This window comes from Eschrichtius robustus, chromosome 6, assembly GCF_028021215.1.
Source record: "Eschrichtius robustus isolate mEscRob2 chromosome 6, mEscRob2.pri, whole genome shotgun sequence".
NCBI lineage: Eukaryota > Metazoa > Chordata > Mammalia > Artiodactyla > Eschrichtiidae > Eschrichtius > Eschrichtius robustus.
The window spans coordinates 91,594,165-91,616,295 of NC_090829.1; the positions used below are offsets into that span (position 1 = coordinate 91,594,165).

The following is a 22,131-nucleotide window of genomic DNA, read 5'->3' on the forward strand; positions in this document are numbered from 1 at the left end:
ACAGTGTTCCAGTGGCTTATCAAATTAAAAAGTCCAAAACCAAATTCCTCAATAATTCGGACTCCCTGAAATCTACTCTGTTCTTGTCACACTGTGATATTACTATCCTCTCAGTTCCTCAGACTGGAAACCTTACAAACATCTTCTCTCTACTGGCCCACCTCCACTTCAGCCACCCCTCACTTCCCCTTAGTCAGTAATCAAGTGCTGCTGATCTGTGTCTGCAATGTCCCTCGAATCCATCCCTTCCCTTCCATCCCCTGCTAATCTGTCAGGTGGACCCTGACACAACCTCCTAACTGGTCTGCTACCTGTCTTCAGTCTCTTGCCTTTCTAATCGGTCCCTCACTCTGTTACTTTCTCAGAACACAGACTTGTCTTTAAAACTGAAACCAAAAGTCATTGATAGCTCTCCATTATCTACAGGATGAAATCCACACTCCTTAATTAAAGCCCTTGATCTAATTCAACCTACCTCTCCAGCTTTGTTTCCTTGTAATTCACCTTCCACACTCCACACCAAGAACTTTTTGTGTTATCTTCTAACCAGCCTGGGCTGCCTGTTCCCTATACACTTTCCTGTTTTTCTTTGTTCTTGTTACTCCCTCAGCCTAAAATACCCTTACTCTCCCCCACCTTTCAAGTGTGTTGAAATGCTACTCATGCTTCAAGGTGCCACTGAAATGCCAGCTCCTCCGTGGAGCTTAACATCAATGTAAGTTATCATAGTTATACTTCTTAGATGAGTCAGGCATGTTTTCTTCTCTCAAAATACTTTGAATATCAAAACATGAAAAAAATACATTTTTTTACATTTGCTGGATAGAAAATAATGCTGGGTAGAAAAAGCAGAACACAAACTATTTTAAACACATCAATTACAGTAAATTGTAAAACTATATATATATAATGTATGTATAGATATATATACGTGTATGTTTATGCATTTATATATGTATATATACACACATATACATATATATCTATTGACGGAGACAGAGACCAATAGGAATACTTGAGTTTGGTGTTTATTAAGCTTCTAAAATTCTTTTTGGAATCAGGCAGGATGAGTACTTCTTTAAAAAATTAATATAATGATACTTGCTAGGTTCATTATCTTTCATAAAGATGCTTGCTTGGGCTTAAGCAGGTTTCCATTTTGAAGCTTAACCACATTAGGTCTAGTTGCAGGAGGCCAGCCAGTTGCTTCTCCTTCCTGTTGCAGTATTGACTGGCTGAGCTGGAGGGCCTGTTTCCTGGCCGCACCTGTCTAGCCGTGGTCACAGGTGGTGAGCAGTGCCCTCAACTGTAAAATGAACGCCTTGCTCTAGACGACTGTTAGACGGATGAGTAGATGATCTTCAAGATCCTTTCCACGCTCTGTGTTCTGAGATACTTTTCCGCTCATGAGACAGAAAAATGCTTAAGGACAAAGGAAAGTGCTGTTTGTTCTCTGCTCTAGCACTTTCTTTTTATTTATTTATTTATTTTTTACATATCTTAAAATGAATTTAATACTCATTTATAAAAAAGTGATGTAAAATAAATACATCAATTCAGAGAAGGAAGAAATTGATATAAGTGAAATCAGAGGTAAATAAATAAAATAGCAAAATAATAAGAGCATATGGATAAAATAAAGCTAATTCTAATTTTTAACAAATTAATAAAATATATATTCATTACAAAACTAACCAAGCATAACATAGGATAAATTAAAATATACATATTCAGGAGGATAATGACTATGTAAGTATTATTAGATTGCAATGGATATTGAATAAATAATGAGTAAATAATTACAGTGATATGTCAAAAATATCCACATACAAATCACTTTTTAAAGAAAAATATTAATAAGTATCTGAATCAAAAGTGTAAATCATGGTAGCTCAAATTTTTGTTTTTTAAGGAACCTCCATACTATTCTCCACAGTGGCTGTACCAATTTACATTCCCACCAGCAGTGTAGGAGGGTTCCTTTTTCTCCACACCCTCTCAGTATTTATTATTTGTAGATTTTTTGATGATGGCCATTCTGACCAGTGTGAGGTGATACCTCATTGTAGTTTTCATTTGCATTTCTCTAATAATTAGTACCATTGAGTGCTCTAGCACTTTCACTGGCGTCAAGCGGCCAATTCCTCCTTTTATTAACTCTGAACTGCCAAGAGGTACTGCATGGGAATTAGTGCATTTGTCTTCTGATCCAGGTGCAGCACCACCTCTGTGGCCTTGGGTGTGCCCCTTTCTGTCTCTGGGCCTCTGTTTGCCTATCTCTGCAATGATGAAGGTCAGGCTAGATATTCTTTGAGGTTCTTTGCAGCTGTAATGTAATTTTATAATTGGTATGTGTGAAGTACCCAAGGATTTTTTTTACCCTATGGTCACTGGCCCACGTTTCAAAGTTAAGAAGTCAGTAGAATGGGATTATTCACAAAATAGTTTTTCCTTCACAAAATAGTGTAGATAGCAAAGTGGAGCGTCAGGGCATGCAAGCAGATATGTGTGATTGAGGGATATCCTGGCTCCATCACTTACTCCAACTCACCTTAATATTTTTTCTCTTCTGATGAGTATTTCTCAAGTCTTAAAATTGTTACCTTTAGTAATGTAAACCAAAACATTTTGAGGAGCTCTTGTAGGAAATTAAAATGTTGGATTAGAGAGTTCACATATGCACACAGATTCAGAGCGGTCTAGCGGTAGTACAGTACATCTCAAATATATGAACTCTACCATTACAGACGTCCTTTCTTAAGAAAGAGATTCCAAAGTCTGAAGAAGCGTCCCACTTCAATTTCAAGGGGCAAGCTAATATTTGATACATGTTGCTTGATTCCAGAGTTGCTTCTGGCAAACATAATTGTTACCGTTTAAACAGGTATTTCTTTTCTAGCAATTAGAATTTTTTTCATTTTGATGGGTAGTCATAACTATTAACCACCAGCAGTGCAGGGATAATTTACATTCAAATTGTGAGACCTCACTCTGTGAACACATAAAATATAGATTTATTTATTTAGAACCTTTCATCCTAAAGTGCTCTACATACATTTCTTTACAATCTGATTGCAAGCTATATATAGGACTCTCCCACCTGAAATAGGGCAGCAACCAAAGTAATTAAAATAAAGGATACAACTTCAAAAAAGTAGTGGAAAGAAGGAAATGTAATATTTTTTACTTGTTCCTATACGCTCTTATGCCTGTAGGATTGGAGAATCCATGTTGACCAAATGCACCAACACAAAAGTGGAATTGAATCTGCTCTAAAGGAGACCAAGGTATGTGAATTACTTCAGATGAGTACAGGAGTACATTTACTCATCTGTGTAATACCTATTAAGGGAGAACATGAAAGGAAGAAAGACCCAATCCCTGCCCTTGAGGAGTTTCCTGATTGAATGTACCATCTTATGTTTCAACAGCCCTAACACTTAAACCAACTAAAGAAAGGTAACTATATAAAAGCAATATGATATATACCTAGTATATTACATACTCTAGATATCTAGGTAGGCGTATTAGAATCATTTCATCATTCTTTCCTCTCTGAATCTCAGGGGATAACAGCACCAGGCCAGCAACACCTAGAACCTACAGCTTCCCAGGCTTGCTGCCCTGCCAGAAATAGGGACTTTTGGAGAATACCACAAAGAAGCAAAGCTGGAGTAAGAAGTTTTGGGTCCCAGACTAGAGCTATAAGTTTAATGATCTACTTCCAACTGGAATATTCCAGTCATCTTTGAATTGTGCTATAAGAAAATCGTGTTATTCCCTTACCTACTTTGATTGTGAACTTTATATAAAGCACATTCCACTCACATATATTTTAGATTTGCATAAGGACAAATAAATTGACCTACACTACCAGGTGCTTTTTTATTTTAACATTCTGCAAAGTGTGACTAAAATAATTTTCATTACAGACTTTTTCGTTGCTGAAAATTTCAAACTATCTTCTTTTTCATTGGTGGTTGAGAATTTGTGAGATGAATTGAGGGAGATTTAACCCATTTAAAACAACTTTAGAAAAATATATTTGTGAATTCTCTGTCTACTAAAATTTCATAAAATTTCTAGGGATTTTTGGACAAACTTCATAATGAAATTAGCAGGACTCTGGAGAAGATTGGCAGCCGAGAAAAGTACATCAACAATCAGCTTCAGCACTTGATTCAGGAATATCGTGCAGCTCAAGCCCAGCTGAGTGAGGTAACTGAGGAATGATATCCAGGGTTCATTCCAATTAATGACCCTAATCCCTAAACTTGACACAGCACTTTTTTTTTTTTTAAGTTTTTGGCCTCACCCCACTGCATGTGGGATCTGATTTCCCCAACCAGGGATTGAACCCGCGCCTCCTGCACTGGAAGGCAGAATCTTAATCACTGGACCGCCAGGGAAGTCCCGACACAGGACCTCTCATTTGAGAATCATGAAATACTTTTCACAAACAGCAGCACATTGATTCTCTGCCCACTTTAGGAAGCAAATACAACTTGTCATCTCCATTTTACATGTGATAGAAATTATCTCCTAGAAGTCTTTAAATGTATTTCTTCATTTGATTTAAGTAAAAGAAGTCATATTGCTGAGAAACATGGCTTAGAACAGGAACAGAGTGTCAGGACACCTGGTTTTGTTTCTAAGTCTGCTGTTAATTTACTGTCTGAGTAGGAGGAAGTGGAATAGTGTGCATTTACATGTGTCAGGGGGAAAAGACATCCTTGCCATTGTGGCTTACAACCACATAATAAGTAATATGAAAGCAAGACACGTTCGAAGACAAGGAGTTTAATTAATTAAATGAGCAAATTTTTTAATCTTTTCAAAGTTTTAGAAATTCAACCAAAATAAAATAAAACCTTCAGCCTTTCAGAGCAGCAGTGCTTTGTTCCAACAGTAGGGATCTAAAGGCTTTCCTTTGTGACTTATGCCCCCTCTTTCCTGATGTTGAGGAAGACTACTAATGTCTTCCTCAACAACTGCAAATGTCAGTTGAAGGCATATTTTTTTCTTTCAGCAGACAAGGTTAGAAGGAGAAAAAAATGGAAATAAACCTGAGATACTTCCATACTTTCAGAAGTTCTCAAAGACCAAGCAGAAAATAACCTTCACTGTTTTATTATTTGTTTAATTAGTTATTCACACATATACACGTCTATTTGCAAATGTTTTTACTTTTAAAATGCCATAAAAAGTCTCTGATTAAAGCCACCCTGTATCTCTCAAACATTGATATTAAATAATTGATTAAGTTCGTTCCCAAGAACATATTCCATATTGTCATACTGTTTGTTAATCCTTATTAATTACGGATTCTGATGCTCTATTATGATTGATTTTTTAGAACATGTTTTCTCTGCATAGCACGCAGATTAGATCGACCATGAGCCATTGTCTAAACTGTTTAGGAACGGCTGAGGACAGTTTTTATTGTGAACCGTGCCCCTGTGAGTTACACAATTATTATATGAAGGTTAAGGTAGTTCATCGTTGTATAGTGCTTTTGTTAAATACATGGTGCCTATGAGGGACATAAAATAGCTACCGTTAAAATGTCACTTTTCACAATAGTATTCACAAACAAGGAGGGGCGTTGTCATAAAATGATATGCAGAAATTACAAACACAAAGAGGTCATATTTAAGTCATCTGCTTCTGTTTTGAACTTGCCATTAAACAACATGTTTTCTCCCTCAGGCAAGGGAGCGTTACCAGCAGGGAAACGGCGGAGTAACTCAAAGGACCAGACTCCTGTCCGAGGTACATACTGTGTGCTCCAGCCAGATTCTCACCTGTCAGCGGGGTACCGTGGTTCAGAGCCATGGATGGTTTAATCTGCTATGGCCGTGGGTTGTTTACTCTACTGATTGCCTCCTGTGGCTCTTAAATCCTTTCCTTTAGGAGAAAATCCCTAAATTGTCTTATCAGTGAATCAATTACCTATTTATATACTACTTGTTTCCACAAAATGCCTGAAGTTGTTTTACTAAATGTAACATAACACATGCTGATAATATTAGCACATTTATAATCTTCCTTAATCTTTTTTAAAACATAATAATTGTAGTTAATATATAGAAGAGTAGGTAAAGCATTGACTTAAATGTCTTATAATAAATTTTAATGTTAGTCTTTAAGATATAAGATTTGTTTTTAGTGATCGTTGTTGGTAACTTGTGTGTGATCCTGCGTATTTCTCTGTCCACAAATTCGGAGTGGCTTGTAACCCTTTCCCTTCTAAAAACTTACGGAATATTTACATATAGTGTATTTATTTTCATCATCTTGAAGGAGATGTAAGACCTAACATATAACATACTACATGAATTATACTATATTAGTAATACATATATATTATATATTAGGTCTTACCTATGTATATTTATATATGTATATTAATAATATATACTCCCATTTTTCACTGACTAGCTGAGAGGAAAAAAAGCCTTACAACAAGGTCAGTAGCCAATATGGGACTAAAGTCCAAGATTATCTTTGGATACAATCAAGTATAATTGTCACAAACTTTTCTGTATAATAGAATTAAGCTTCTTTTATGGAGATTATTTGAGGAGTAAATAGTTATTTTAAAATACTAAAAATATAACTTTAGAAATATTTAGACTCTAACCCTGTGGTGCTTCTAGGCAGATAAAACATTATACAGAAGTAAAGTGCTCACTTATGTTAGGTAAATTAACACTTGAAGGGAGTCCAGGAAACCATTTAGTTCTTTTGGAGTATGTAGTTATCCCCAGTTGTAACATTTCAGGTGCCTGAAAAAAAGTTAATTTGCTTTTACTTGGATGAGCACTTTATTCCCAAGGAAGTTTTTACTCACCAGCATGATAAAAATAAAGGCTACTAAGTTACAATAAATATGGTTTCGTTCTAGATCATATCAAAATTTTTCAATTTTTAAAAGATATTTTCTACCTATATTTATGCTAGTTTGGAATTTATAGAGGCTATAGTAGTATAATTTTGAGTATGATATAGAGTACAGATTAGAGCCAATATCACAGCACAGTGTGCCTCTTGGAGTTCATGGTTTGGATAAAGCAGTTAGAATATTTTTATATATAGCCATATGGTGTAAATGTTATTTTTAGTGTCCTATAGAGGGAAAGGTGGCATATTCTCTTATAAAACTGTAATATTAAGAAAGATACGTAGTAAACTTCTAGAAATTTAAAATCTTTTTAGGATGTTTGTGCTGTTTTAATGAATAACTGATCATTAGAGACTGGCATGGTAGATGCTAAGAGATAACTGCAAAGCTTGAGTGCCTGATGCCTAAAAAAACAACTTAGATCATTTTTATTCTATCATGTTACAACCTGAGACAGTCAATAAAAAAATAATTTGGTGAAGTTTAACAATAGGAGCACTCTCAGAAGATAAAAAGCTTTGCATATCTGCACACTTTATTATTCAAATTATGTCCAGAATACTGCTAATATCTTTGTATCCCTTTATGTATGTATTATATCTGAATTAATTTTTTAATACATCATACAAAAATTTTGAAAGTTTATTAAAATCCAGTGCTCATGAAAACTTTTGTTTTCAATGAAAGGTTACAGAAGAGCTAGAAAAGGTAAAACAAGAAATGGAAGAAAAAGGCAGCAGTATGACTGATGGTGGTAAGTACACACTCATTTTAAGAAGAAAATGAGTAAAAGAAGAATATGTCTTTAAGAAATCTATTTTTAAAAGAGGTATTAATAAATAGGGAGTCTGCTTTTTAAAATGAATTTGTTTGAAGGGGAGGTACATGGTGCAAAAATGAGGTCTGATAATCAGTATACTGTTTTCCTTATAAATGAGCTGAGAAGAGTCATAATGTTTTTACTGTCATTTAGGATTTTTTAAAAAATTCAAACTATATTAATTCAGAAATAGAGTAGGAGATAGTTAAATATGCACTTTGTTATGCCAGTTTAAAAAAATAATATTTTGTTCCGTTTTCATCAAATGAGCTTCATTATTCCATTTTATGTACAAAAAAAGCACTAAGTGTATGCCCAAACAGCACAAAGGTGGTGATGTGATGACCTTTTTTTCCCCTCTTTCCTGGTAGACCTGACTGGGCAAGGGTCAAATAGAGAAGAATTAATAATCCTGCAGTAATCGTCCTCTGTTGTGAGCTAGTTACTTTGACATGGCCTAGTGGTGATTGCCTAAGGCCCTTCGTTGCTCTAGAAAGATTTTCTAGAGTTCCAGTGGAATATACTGAGTGATCTTTCAGAAGGTGATGTATAGGGGGTTTGCAGTATGTTTGAATGAGCCATTAGCTATGTCTTAAAGGTAGTTCTTCCTTCTCTTTTTCTTCCATTGTATCCCCTTTTCCTTTAGATAAATATACTAGCCCCTTAAAAAATATTGAAGACATTCTTAAACACACCTTTAGCAACTCTTCCTCTAGAAAAGAAAGGAGGTTCAGCCTCAGTACATCAAATGCTGCATCATTTCCCAGCCTAGAAATCTCAGGTGTTTAAAATGCCACAGCAAAACTGTGTGAATGTCAGTAAATTGTTGGCTGTGTTTTTTTTTGTTTTTTTGTTTTAAAATTTATTTATTTACTTATTTTTGGCTGTGTTGGGTCTTCGTTTCTGTGCGAGGGCTTTCTCTAGTTGTGGCAAGCGGGGGCCACTCTTCATTGCGGTGCGCAGGCCTCTCACCATCGTGGCCTCTTTTGTTGTGGAGCACAGGCTCCAGACGCGCAGGCTCAGCAATCGTGGCTCACAGTGTTGGCTGTGTTTTTAACCCCATTTTTGGCTTAAGACAAAGTGAGGAAAATGTCATACCATTCTGTAATACACTGATACTCCAAATGAACATTTTTATTCCATGTTATTTTCATTCTGCAGCTCCTTTGGTGAAGATTAAACAGAGCTTAACGAAGCTGAAGCAAGAAACTATTCAGATGGACATTAGAATCGGTGTTGTGGAACACACATTACTCCAGTCAAAACTGAAGGAGAAGTCCAACATGACCAGGGACATGCATGCCACAATCATTCCAGAATCTGCAATAGGCTCTTATTAAAACATATCGTTTTGCATGCTTCTGATTAGTTGTTTTTTTTATATCAAATCATATTTCATGTTGCATAGACTTCAAAACACAGTTATTCCTTTTAAAGCATGTTGAACGGGTATTTATTACATATATACACACATATTGTATGTGTGTATACATACAATGATGATTATGGATGGTCACAGCCTTTCAACTGAATATAATAAAGGAATGAAAAATTCTCACTGTCAAAGAAGCTTTCACTAATCATTACATATGTGAAAGCCCCCACCTGGTGGCTCACTGTCCTTATGGTTCCGTGCATTTGAGGAAGAGGTACATGATGCAGAATGTGTAGGACCCGTGCTTTCTGCAGGTGCTGCCGCTGCTGTCAGCACATGGACCCTTGACATAAGCCTGGCCCCTTCCACTGGATCCACACACAGTGATCACAAGTACTTCTGCACCCAGAGGGAGCCAGTGATGGCTGGGTATTCTTTCCAAGAACCCAAACTACCCTTGCCTCAGCTTTCTGGTTACCTAAAATTACATTTTTTAAAAAGAAAGCCTCAGAAAAATCTTCAGTATCTTTATTAACATTTGAAGTTTACTATTTATCACGAGCATTTCATGACTAAACTGATTTGATATCTTCTATGATCTAAGGCCACCTAATAAAAAATAAACATTTCAGTCGTGTTTGGCTTTGCTCCTACAGTGATGAAAATGTATATACGTTTCTCAGTTCTACTTTTTTCTGTGGTATCAGCTATACTAAGGAATCATGCTGTAGCAGAAGGAGAGACAGCAAGTCATGTCAAGATCAGCCTCCTGATACCGGTGATCCTTACTTACACGTCTTACTGAGCAACTTTCTAGTCTGGGATTTCTAAATTGGTGAAATAAGCAATATTAGAGTGACCGAACTTGGAACTGGGTGAAACTGGTGAGATGCACTCAAACCACAAGATAGTCCACATTTATTTTTTGAAAAGAAGGGGGAAAATAAATTTATCTAGTGATAAATTTTGATAAGAATACATATATATACAACAAAAATAATAAAATCCCATTCTCATTTTTATCTTAATATTTTATCCCCACCCCAATTTCTTTTTTTAGCCATTACTTTCTAGATATATACCCTCACACACACAAATCTTTTTCTTTCCTTCGTACTCTCTCTAGTTCAAGATTGAGTTTAGATAGAAGAAAATCAGTATGTGTAAACTATTACACAAAAGGGTGGCAATCGATAACAATGGCAAAGTCAGTTTATTGAATTTGGGATAACAGGCAGTTTGAAAAAGTCCAAAATTTTTCCCTTCCTGTATGGTCAGAGGAAGGGGCAGAATAGAAAGTGTGAAACCTAACCTTTGGACCCACAAACTAACAGTGATTCCCCTGAAACTTATTTGCAGAGGTATTGTCATGGCTGAGTAGTTTTGTGATGAATTCAATCAATGCAGAGAACCCTTCTAGATAAATCAGACCTCTCCACAAAATGTACTTTTGCTTGGAAGCAAAGTGCACTCTTCGCTGCATGCAAATTCAGTAATCTAAGAACTCTTCCAATAACTACTGTAAGCAACCTATTTTTACTTCCTTTGAAATAACCCAGTTTACTCAGGTTGGGTTGGGGGGCCCTCCTCTCTGTTTCCATAGAGCACTGTGAATAACTCTAATACAGAACTTATTGTACTATATTGTAATTATTTTTTCCTCAACTGTCTCTAGTAGATTGAGCTGCTTGAGGACAAGAAGAAAGTCTTTTTCATTTCCATATTCCTAGCCAAGTCCTAGCACATAAGGTGTGACTTAGTAAGTGAATGGGTAGATGACTGGAATTATGCAGTTCCAGAATATCTTGTAGCTGCTATTCTACAGCAGGTGAATTTAATGTCTTCAAGTCTATGAGATTTGACACAGTCTCAAGATAGTAATTATAAATGATGGGTCCAGGATTGGAATTGGCAGCATCAGTATGAACTCATGGGTTTTTCATACATATAGATGAAGAGAAAATATACATATTTATAGATACAGATATGCATATACATATATACATGTATTTACTAGTTCTGTCCCCAAAGAGGGTCTAGGAGCAGTGACAGCCCAATAACAATGAGAATACCTAACAGTCAGATCCTGGTTTCTAAATTTTCTACTTAAAGAAAAAAAACCCAACAAACACACCCAGACTTCTTAGAAAAACAACTGATTCCTGGGCTGGGGCAGGGAAAGCACAAGGTAAGCCTGAATACCTTGCTCTGCCAGATAGTAAGGACGTGCTCAGAGAATGATGGGGATATGACTAAAGGACACAGATTGAGGGGTATCCCACCAGCCAATCTGGGATAATTGAGTGTCAAAGCAAATAATTATAGTAATAAATTATAACCCACAGAATGAAACAAGAAACCACAAGTCCATACAGATAGAGATAAATGAATCAACAGCAGAAGAGAAGCGTCTTCCTTACAATAGAATGACAGTTAAAGTAAAAGGAATACTGCGTTTAGAAATCACCATCTGGCAACTACCATGCAGGAATATCTCAGAGACACTGCAGGTTCAATTCCAGGCTACCACAATAAAGTGAATATCACAATAAAGTAAGTAACATGGGTTTTTCAGTTTCCATGCATAGAAAAGTTATGTTTACAATATACTGTAATCTATTAACTGTGCAATAACATTGTCTTTAGAAAACAATGTACATATTTTAATTACAAAATACTTTATTGCTAAAAAATGCTAACCATCATCTGAGGTTTAGTGAGTCATAGTCATAGTAGTAGCATCAAAGATCACCAATCATATAATAATATAATAATAATAATAAAGTGAAATATTGCAAAAATTACCAAAATGGGACACAAAGAATGAAATGAGCAAATGGAAAAATGGCACCAATATTTCTGGTAATTTGAGCTTGCCTCAATTTACCTCTTCATTTAGGGTGACAGATGCTAAAACTAGTAGGTGAAAGTTTAATGAAAAACTGAATACTTAATCTCAAAGCCTATAAGATATTACACGAAAAGAAAAATTGTAACTTTACGGTAGAGAAACCTGGCAGATATCACTTTAAGTGATCAAAAGTTAACCTTACTAGTAGTGGAACAAATAGTCATCATGTGTCTCCTGAAAAGAGCACACATTCTTGAAAATGTATGACTTGAATCTAGTCATGAGGAAACAGACAATCCAATGGAGGGACATTGTTCAAAATGGCCTGTGTTCTTCAAAAATGAAAGCGTCATGAACACAAAGACTGAGGAACTGCTCTAAATTAAAGGAGGTGAAAGAGACATAATTAAATGCAACATGTGATTCCAGACTGGATCCTGGTCCAGGAAAAAACAAAACAAAACAAAACAAAACTTTGTTAGAAAAGGACATTTTTTGGAGGGGGCGGGGCTGCATTGGGTCTTCGTTACTACGCGCAGTCTTTCTCTAGTTGCGGCGAGCAGGGGCTACTCTTCGTTGCAGTGAGCAGGCTTCTCATTGCAATGGGCAGGCTACTCACTGTGGTGGCTTCTCTTGTTGCGGAGCACGGGCTCTAGGTGCACGGGCTTCAGTAGTTGTGGCTCGCGGGCTCCAGATCGCAGGCTCAGTAGTTGTGGCACACAGGCTTAGTTGCTCCGCAGCATGTGGGAATCTTCTCGGACCCAGGCTCAAACCCGTGTCCCCTGCATTGGCAAGCAGATTCTTAACCACCGCGCGACCAGGAAAGTCCCAGAAAAGGACATTATTGAGACCGGTAAAATTCAAATAAGGTCTGTAGACTGGATAATAGTATTAAATCAATGTTAATTTTTTGATATTTGTACTGTGGTTATATAAAAGGATATCCTTGTTTTTAGCAATACACACAAGTCTTTGGAGGTAAAGGAGCATCATGTCAGCAACTTGCTCTCAAATGGTTCAGGGAAAAAAATGTACATATACATATGTGTGTGTTTGTATATTCACACACATATAGAGAGGGAGAATGATTTTTAAAATGTGAACCGTTAACATTTTTGGGAATTTGAGAGAAGAATATACAGAAATCCATTGTACATTTTTTACAACTTTTCTATAAATCTGAAATTATTACAAAATACAAAGGTTAAAAAAAAAATGATGTTTCTTGGAAATGATATGCTTTATACAGAATTTAGTCCCCCTCTGTATCAAATAGACAGTCAACTGTGTAAATCATATAACCTCTCCAATAAAATTATATGGCCTGGTGAACATGTCTTAAGCTTATATAATCATTTACTCATTGACCAGGTAGGAACAACTTTTTGACACCTCTAAGGAAGTTTTTCCCTACTGCCCTCTTAATTTATCTAGGTCAGCATTTCCCATGAGTTTAAACAAAAGCAAAAGTCTCTGTAACCAGTAAATTTGAGAAACGTTAAACAAGTTTCATTTTCTTCAGGACTTTTCATCTACATTGTGAATCTGCAAGCAACAATGTAGTTCCTTTTTTTTTGCAAATATGTAATCACAGACCCTTTTCACTCAGAACACGCTTTAAGAATGCAGATTTAATTAAATGGGTATGTGAAAATCAGTATACAAATCTGAGATTCTTTTCCAACCTTTTATTAGAACTGGTGGACCTGTGTAGGAATATGAGAAAACATGTAATTCTGATTCAAAACTCTGCTGCGTGGATGGTTTACAAGCATGGGATGGATGCTCTCTGAATGTCAGTAGACTTTGAGGATTTGGGAAACTTTGTGGAGAACATGGGATTAAATGGCCAAATGTTTTTCTTCTTAAAACTCTTCTCTGCCAGCCCAAAAGGCTTTTTGTGTTTTCTTTAGTCTTCATTATAACAATGCAATTGTAGTAGTTAGAAAGGACCCCTCTACTTTGAGGTCAAATAGCAACCATTGTCAAAGCATTATTACCTTTTTAAAACCGAGTGTGCCCAACAGCCAAGTCGTAATTCCTAAAACTTTATATTTGAAGAGGTGTAATGGCATTTATAAAGGGTAAAAACAATTTGGGGTTCACTAGCTGTTGTTGTTGTTGCTGTTGTTTGACAAGTCTTTTTAAAAATATAGGGAAGAGAAGGGCAAGAACCATGCTCATCTTAACGTGTTCTAAATAGCAGGTCTCAAGCATTGGATTTCCATAATTGGGTGCTATTGATACAGACATGCAAAGTTCAAACCTGCGATTTGCTGACTCACTATCAGTGCTTTATTTTAGGCCCACCTTGGTCCCCTCCATGCTTTGTCCTTGCATTGCTAAGTACTACAAGGACATTTTCCAGTTGACCCTCAGACAGTACCCTAGAGCCCACCACCTGCTTCTTCCCATCCCCTACTTGAGAAGCTATTGGATAAAGTCTTCGTACATAGCCCCTACTGTATGGGTCAGTAGTTAACAACTAATTACTGCTTTCTTACCCTACACAGCAGTCTCTAGGCTAGAAACAGCTGAAGTTCCTAACTCTAATTGGGAATCAAAATCAAATAGGCAGCTTCTAGAAAAATACCCAATTTTTCAGCCCTCTTCTCCCTCAGTTCTTATTTCACAGGTCTCTGGTGGGACCTTGGGTGGTCAGAAATTTTAAAAAGCACCTCATGTGACTTTGATGCAGCTAATTGAAGAACTGCTTTAAGGAGCTACCACTCTAGAAATGTTTCCTGGCTACGAGTAAACAGATAAACCATTTTAGATCTAAAAGGGTCTTTAAAGAAGATCTAAATTATTGTTTTTTAAAGTATGACCTGTAAACAATCTTAAAATTAGCCCTGCCTGGAATGATTTTTAATAAGTACCCTTGATTATGTAACAAACACTAGAGTTTAAGACATACTAATATTAAAAACTGTCACTTAAAAAAATCATAAAACCAAAGCCCCAAAAGGTTAAGTGGCCTGCCCATTTAACAAACCAAGATTAAAAACTTCAGTTTCCTGAGTGATTCCCAACACAGCTTGAAACAGCTCTGAGGGAACTTCACGTTCACAGCCCCTATCACCCATCCTGTCCCATCCACATCCCAACGCAAGATTATACAGTAATGTTTCCATTTATATCCAAAGACTACTTTTTTCTCTACTCCCTATATAAAGCCTTTTGCATAGAATACTGCATGGGGAGTCCAGACACCTTGATTCCAATCCCAAGTTTGCTAGTAATTGCCTGCATGACTTTTAGGATGTTACTTATCCTTAGTGTCAATTTTCTTCTTCCGAAAATTTAGCAGTAGGACTAGAATATTTTGGATGCTTCTAGTCCTAAGACTGCATGATTTTAAAACTTTAACAGGCTCTCCTCCACTGTTTGTAATAACTTGCAATGGTGTACCATCTCCTAAGAGCTGATTGTCAGAGATTCAGAAACTTTGAGAGCAGTTGTTAAACTTGGTAGCTTAAAACCAGCCCATAATGGGAGTATTTACACCATAGAAATAGGAAAACACTAAAAATCAGGGCTTTAAAAAACAAAAAGAAAACAGAACAGAGATCCGGTTTACCAGCACACCACTGATTATGAGTATTATAATGTTCCATAGACTAGAACCAAATGCAGTGAATATACAACAGAATGTTCCACCATATTTTAAGGTAGATTATTATAGTACTAACTGAATTAGACCAGATTTGCAAATTGTTCTCAAAAATCATTGTCTCCATAAACCTACTGAGTGTGTCAAATGTGCATCCCCTGCACCATTTTATTGATGTTATTTTACTGCCTTCCTAACTAAACCCAGTTCCTTTTACTGCTTCTCAAATCAATAGGCTAAAGCAGCCCAAGCATCTTCTTACACGAGAGATTCAAAGATCAGACTTGTACAACTAAAAATATGTAGAATGCACAACTAGTTCAATTACTTGGCTGTAAAAAAAACAACTAATTCAGTTCACTGCATCGTTAATCCATTTAATTGTATAGCAGCTTCCTATTGATAACAGGAAATGTCCCTGACCCAACCATGCTGAGACTGAAACTGGCCAGTTTTCCACAAGCATAAATTTCATTCAGTAAGGATTCTTCATAATACACAGGAACTAAAATCACAGCCAGAGTTTATTAGATTTTTTCGTAGTTTCACTGACCTATTGCCCTTGCATATGACCTGGTTTCTTTTACGCTTCCCAGACTGCCTTAGTCATTAAATGTTAGCTTATACTTATGTTCATGACTGGATATTTTATTTCAGCTAGATATTGCGATACATTTTAAACCATCTATTCATCTGGTTCTTGGAAACCATTCAGCAACCCATGAGCTTCACAGAAGGTACTGCTGATCCAGAAGTGCCGCCTTCAGTCATACATCTGACCTATTGGTTTAGGCAGATGCTATTTAGTACATTTAAGTAGTACAAATACAACAAAAATTTGATGAATTACTCCTATCTTTTGAGCACAATGTTAGGTACTGAGGGAAACAAATATGAATAAGACATTATCCTTCCTTCCAAGAGCTCACAGTCTAATGCGAAAGATATGTGCATATAATTAAAATGTTATAATGCTAAGTTTCCTAATAGAGAAATAAACAGTGTTACTGAAGCTAGTTGAAAAAAGTAATTCTAACTTGGAGGAGACAGAGAAGAATTCGTAGAGTTGGTCCTTGATGGATGAGTAAGATTCCAGTAGCAAAGAAAAATGGGGAAAAGCCATTCCAGGCAGAAGGAAAGACACAAAGTCATGGGGGTGTGTTACAGTAAGGGGTCAGGTGGTTGAGAGGAAGTATTAGAGGAACATTGGGAGAAAGGAAAGGTAAAATCAATACCAGGATAAAGAGTCAAGCAGGGAAAGTGGTAAATCAAATATGTATAATGCAATAAACTGTAATAATAGACCTGAATGCAGTGGAACACAATTGAGGAAACATGAATCCACGAGGAAGAAAGGATGTTTCAACCAGGTCTTTCTTCTAGAATTTTGCAAAATGAAAAAGAGGAGAAGCAGTATTCTAAGAAGACTAACATGAACAAAGGCACAAATATAGTGATTGTCACTCTATATGCCAGACACTGTGCTGAACATCTTATCTATATTACCAGATTTCATTTTGCAACTGAGTGAGGGAGGTATTATTTCCATTTTACAGATACGAAACTGAGCTGCAGAGAAGCTAAGTAACATGCCCAAGGCCCCACAGTAGTAGACTTGAACCCATTATGCTATAGTACTTTCAATCTGAGGAATGTAAAGATATATGACGTGGGAGGGCAATGATAAGTCAAGCTGGTTATAGTGTAATACATTTTTTAAATTATAATAATCCTTTATTGAGCAGCTACTATTTTGAAAGGAACTTCATATACGTACAGGCGTACCTTGGAGATACTGTTGTTCAGTTCCTGACCACCGCAATGAAGTCACACAAATTTTTTATTTCCCAGTACATATAAAAGTTATGTTTACACTATACTGTAGTCTATTAAGTGTGTAATAACATTATGTCAAAAAAATGTAAATAATTTAAAAATACTTTATTGCTGGGGCTTCCCTGGTGGCGCAGTGGTTGAGAATCTGCCTGCCAATGCAGGGGACACGGGTTCGAGCCCTGGTCTGGGAAGATCCCACATGCCGCGGAGCAACTAAGCCCGTGCGCCACAACTACTGAGCCTGCGCGTCTGGAGCCTGTGCTCCACAACAAGAGAGGCCGCGATAGTGAGAGGCCCGCGCACCGCGATGAAGAGTGGCCCCCGCTTGCCGCAACTAGAGAAAGCCCTCACACAGAAACGAAGACCCAACACAGCCAAAAATAAATAATAAATAAATAATAAATAAAAATTAAAAAAAAATACTTTATTGCTGAAATATGTTAACCATCATCTGAGCCCTCAAAGAGTCATCATCTTTTTGCTGGTGGAGGGTCTCGCCTCGCTGTTGACGCTGCTGACTTATCAGGATGGTGGTTGCTGAACGATAGGGTGGCTGTGGCCATTTCTTAAAATAAGACGTCAGTAAAGTTTGTTGCATCGATTGACGCTTCCTTTCACGAATGATTTCTCTGTAGAGAAATCATGATTTCTCAATTCTCTCAAACCCTGCCGCTGCTGTATCAACTAAGTGTCTATCGTATTCTAAATCCTTTGTTGTCATTTCAACAGTCTTCACTAGGAGTAGATTCCATCTCAAGAAACCACTTTCTCTGCTAATCTGTAAGAAGCGACTTCTCATCCGTTCAAGTTTCATCCTGAGATTGCAGCAACTCAGTCACATCTTCAGGCTCCACTTCTCTTTCTAGTTCTCTTGCCATTTCCACCACGTCTGCAGTAACTTCCTGCACTGAAGTCCTGAACACCCCAAAATCATCCATGAGGGTTGGAATCAACTTCTTCCAAACTCCTGTTAATGTTGGTGTTTTGATCTCTTCCCATGAATCTCGAATGTTCTTAATGACATCTAGAATGTTGAATGCTTTCCAGAAGGTTTTCCATTTTCTTTGCCCAGATTCCATAAGAGAAATCACCATCTAAGGCAGCTATAGTCTTACGAAATGTATTTCTTAAATACTAAGACTTAAAAGTCGAAATGACTCCTTGATCCGTGGGCTGCAGAATGGATGCTGTGTTAGCAGGCATGAAAACAACATGTATCTGATTGTACATCTCCATCAGAGATCTTGGGTGACTGGGTGCATTGTCAATAAGTGGTATTATTTTAAATGGAAACTTTTTTTCTGAGCAGTAATTCTCAACTGTGGGCTTATATTCCGTAAGCTATGTTGTAAAAAGATGTGTTGTCATCTAGGCTTTGTTGTTCCATTTAGAGAGCACAGGCAGAGTAGATTTAGCATAATTCTTAAGGGCCCTAGACTTTTTGGAAAAGTAAATGAGCATTGCCTTCAACTTAAAGTCACCAGCTGCGTTAGCCTCTAACAGGAGAGTCAGCCTGTCATTTGAAACTTTGAAGGCGGGCATTGACTCCTGTCTCACTATGAAAGTTCTAGCTGGCACCTTCTTCCAATATAAGACTGTTTCATCTATGTTGAAAAATCTGTTGTTTAGTGTAGCTTGCTACCTTCATGAATTATCTTAGCTAGATCTTCTGATAACTTGCTGCAGCTTCTACATCAGCACTTGCTGCTTCACCTTGTACTTTGATGTTATGGAGGCAGCTTCTTTCCTTAAAACTCGTGAACCAACCTCCACTGGCTTCAAACTTTTCTTCCACAGATTCCTCACCTCTCTCAGCCTTCACAGAATTGAAGAGAGTCAGGGCCTTGCTTGGAATTAGGCTTTGGCTTAAGGGCATGTTATGGCTGGTTTGATCTTCTATCCAAACCACTAAAACTTTCTCCATATCAGCAGTAAGGCTGTTTCTCTTTCTTATCATTCGTGTGTTCACCGGAGTAGCACTTTAATTTCCTTCAAGAACTTTTCCTTTGCATTCACAACTTGGCCAACTGTTTGGCAAAAGAGGCCGAGCTTTCAGCCTTTCTCAGCTTTTGACGTGCCTTCCTCACTAAGCTTGATCATTTCTAGCTTTTGAATTCAAGTGAGAGATGTGCGACTCTTCCTTTCATTTGAACACTTAGAGGTCATTATGGGGCTACTAATTGGCCTAATTTCCATACTGTTGTGTCTTAGGGATTAGAGAGGCCCAAGGAGGGGAGAGCTGGGGTGCAGCCAGCCAGTGGGGCAGTCAGACACACGCACCATCTATCCATTAAGCTTGCCATCTTATATGGGCATGGTTCGTGGTGCCCCAAAACAATTACAATTGTCACATTAAAGATCACTGACCCCAGATCACCATAACAAGTATTATAATAATGAAAAAGTTCAAAATGTTGTGAGAATTACCAGTACATGACACAGACACGAAGTGAGCAAGTGCTGTTAGAAACGAGTGCTGATAGACTTGTTCAACAAAGTGTTGCCACAAAGCTCCAATGTGTAAAAAACACAATATCTGTGAAGCACAGTAACGTGAAGTGCAATACAACAAGGTATGCCTGTATTAAATTTTCCGAACAGCTTGAAGAAAAAATTTGACCGAAGTCACCCAGTTAGTGGCAAAGCCACACAGAAAGGGCAGAGGGAGCTGAGAGAGGGAGGGAGAGAAGACACCCTTCATGACTTTCCAGAGAGGTATCAGTGGAAAAAAAGTGAGGAGGTCTTGGTAGCTATGGATGACAGCTACACTATTCTATGCCTTCTGCCACTGACCCTTCTTCCATTTGAACAGAGAGAAGGAACCAGAGTCAGGGTCAGGAGAGAGGCCCTACTTTATTTGAGTCTCCTGGGATTTGAAGCATATTCAAAACATGCATGTGGATACACTCAAATAGGCAGCTGCTGGGACTGTCAGTCAGTAGTTGGTATGGGAGATGGTGGAGGAACCTGACTTGAAACTAAAATGGAAAATGAGAAAATGGACCAAGCTTCCATTCCTTGGAGGGGGCCCATATGGCAAAGACTGAGTCCGCTCAGGGATGTCACAATTTAGTCCAGTTTGGAATCAGGAAGTGGCAATCCTGAGGTTTCAATCCAGGGACATGGGTCAGAGCAGAGTGGGTATGATACCAAATGCTAAAGCAGGTAAAGCCAGATTGTGGAGAACGAGAGTAAGAACTGGTCTTTCCACGTCCTGGGGCTGGTAGGGAAATAGGATTTGGTAGGGATACTGGATGGGTGTCCCCATGCAGTGAACACACCTGGGAGGGGGTCCAAAATGCCCAGGACACCAGAAAACGCAAGGCCCTTGGAAACCACTCAGCAGCCCCATTATCTCCAGAGGGCACTGCCGATCCAAGGTGCCCCCTTCAGTCAGATTTCTGATCTCCTGCTTTAGGCAGATGCTCTTTGGTCCTACTCTCACTGGGATTCTGGAAGGGGCTGGAGTGACTCTGGCCTCACACATACCCATTGCCCATGAGCAGTTCAGCCCTGCTCATTTATGTGTACAGGTAGCTGGGAGTGACCAAGGCTGCACAGGTCTGGAATTAGGACGGAATCAGGGCTAGAGATGGGAGTCGTCTTTCAGGAGGCTGTACCTCAAGCCTGGAGTAGGTAAGATCTTTCAGAAACAGAGACTGGGAAAGGACTAAGGATTGGAAGTGCTTACCCTTAAGGGCCGTCCAGAGGAAGGAAAGTAAGAAGGATTAATCAGATCAGTTAAAGGTAAGTGAGGAGAACGTAGCTTTTAATGTTTCCCTTCTTTCCCTCCTTCCCTTGTTTCCTGTGTATCACTTTTATTTTTCACTTTGATTTCCGATTAGAACACACCTTCAAAAAGAAAACTCATTTCATTAGAAAATGAAGGTAATGCTACCTCCCTCTGGGGAAGCTGTGAGTATTAAATGGGACTGTGGACATGACTGCATCTTTGGGTGCTCAACGTGTGTTGATTTTCACCACTTCTGGCACCACTTCCTACCCTCCCGCTTCCCTGGGGTTGTACGCCTCAGCTTATAAGTCCCTTGATCTCATCATCAAAATAGAAACAGGTGTGATTATATTAGGTGTGGTTGATTTCTACATACAGGCTTAATAGTGAAAGAAAAGAATCAAGCCTTTGGTTTCCAAATCAGCTTTCACAGTGTATGAAAAGGTGTTCTTTGCTCTACCCTTTAATGGGTGAGAAAATTGAAATAATCAGCTGAATAGAAGTACCCTATCCAGACGTATAGTTCTAGTCTGTGCCCTGGCAGACACTCTCTTGCCTGTTGCTTAGCATTTGGGAGATTCCAGGGAGTCAAAAGAAACAAGACAATGAGTCATTTGGAAGTACTTATCCTTCCAGCTCTGGAGCAAAGCAGTTCCCCAGAATTCCCTTACAGGAGGTCTGTTGCTTAGCTCTTCTATTTTACAAGTGCAGCGATGTTAATCATTGGCCTGCTTACCTTTTCCCCTTATTAGAAGTAGCCAGCGTTTATGATTCTAGGAGTCACCAAGTCCACTCCCCAGACCCTCATTTCCTGTAATACAATGCACAGTGTTTTCTCTTAGAAACCCACACAGCTGTCAAAGCATAGTTCCGTTATCTGCCTGTTAACTGTCTTACGGCCAGGGGAACCCATGATCCTTGACAAATCAAATGGGGAATCTAAAACAGTTGTAAAGGAGTCTTTCTCAACTGCCGGTCCCTAGGAAATTGATGAATGTT

General features: G+C 38.0%; 1 protein-coding gene across 1 annotated transcript in view; it reads left to right on the forward strand.

Moving 5' to 3' along the window:
• The window catches only part of IFT57 (intraflagellar transport 57), a 59,052-nt gene extending 49,774 nt beyond the window's left edge, over positions 1 to 9,278 (forward strand). The window contains exons 7-11 of the mRNA XM_068546785.1: positions 3,216 to 3,287; positions 4,087 to 4,218; positions 5,710 to 5,772; positions 7,592 to 7,658; positions 8,886 to 9,278. Coding sequence (XP_068402886.1) covers positions 3,216 to 3,287; positions 4,087 to 4,218; positions 5,710 to 5,772; positions 7,592 to 7,658; positions 8,886 to 9,064 — 513 coding nt within the window. The 3' untranslated portion in view covers positions 9,065 to 9,278. The remainder of the gene's footprint in view (positions 1 to 3,215; positions 3,288 to 4,086; positions 4,219 to 5,709; positions 5,773 to 7,591; positions 7,659 to 8,885) is intronic.
• Positions 9,279 to 22,131: the final 12,853 nt, after the last annotated feature.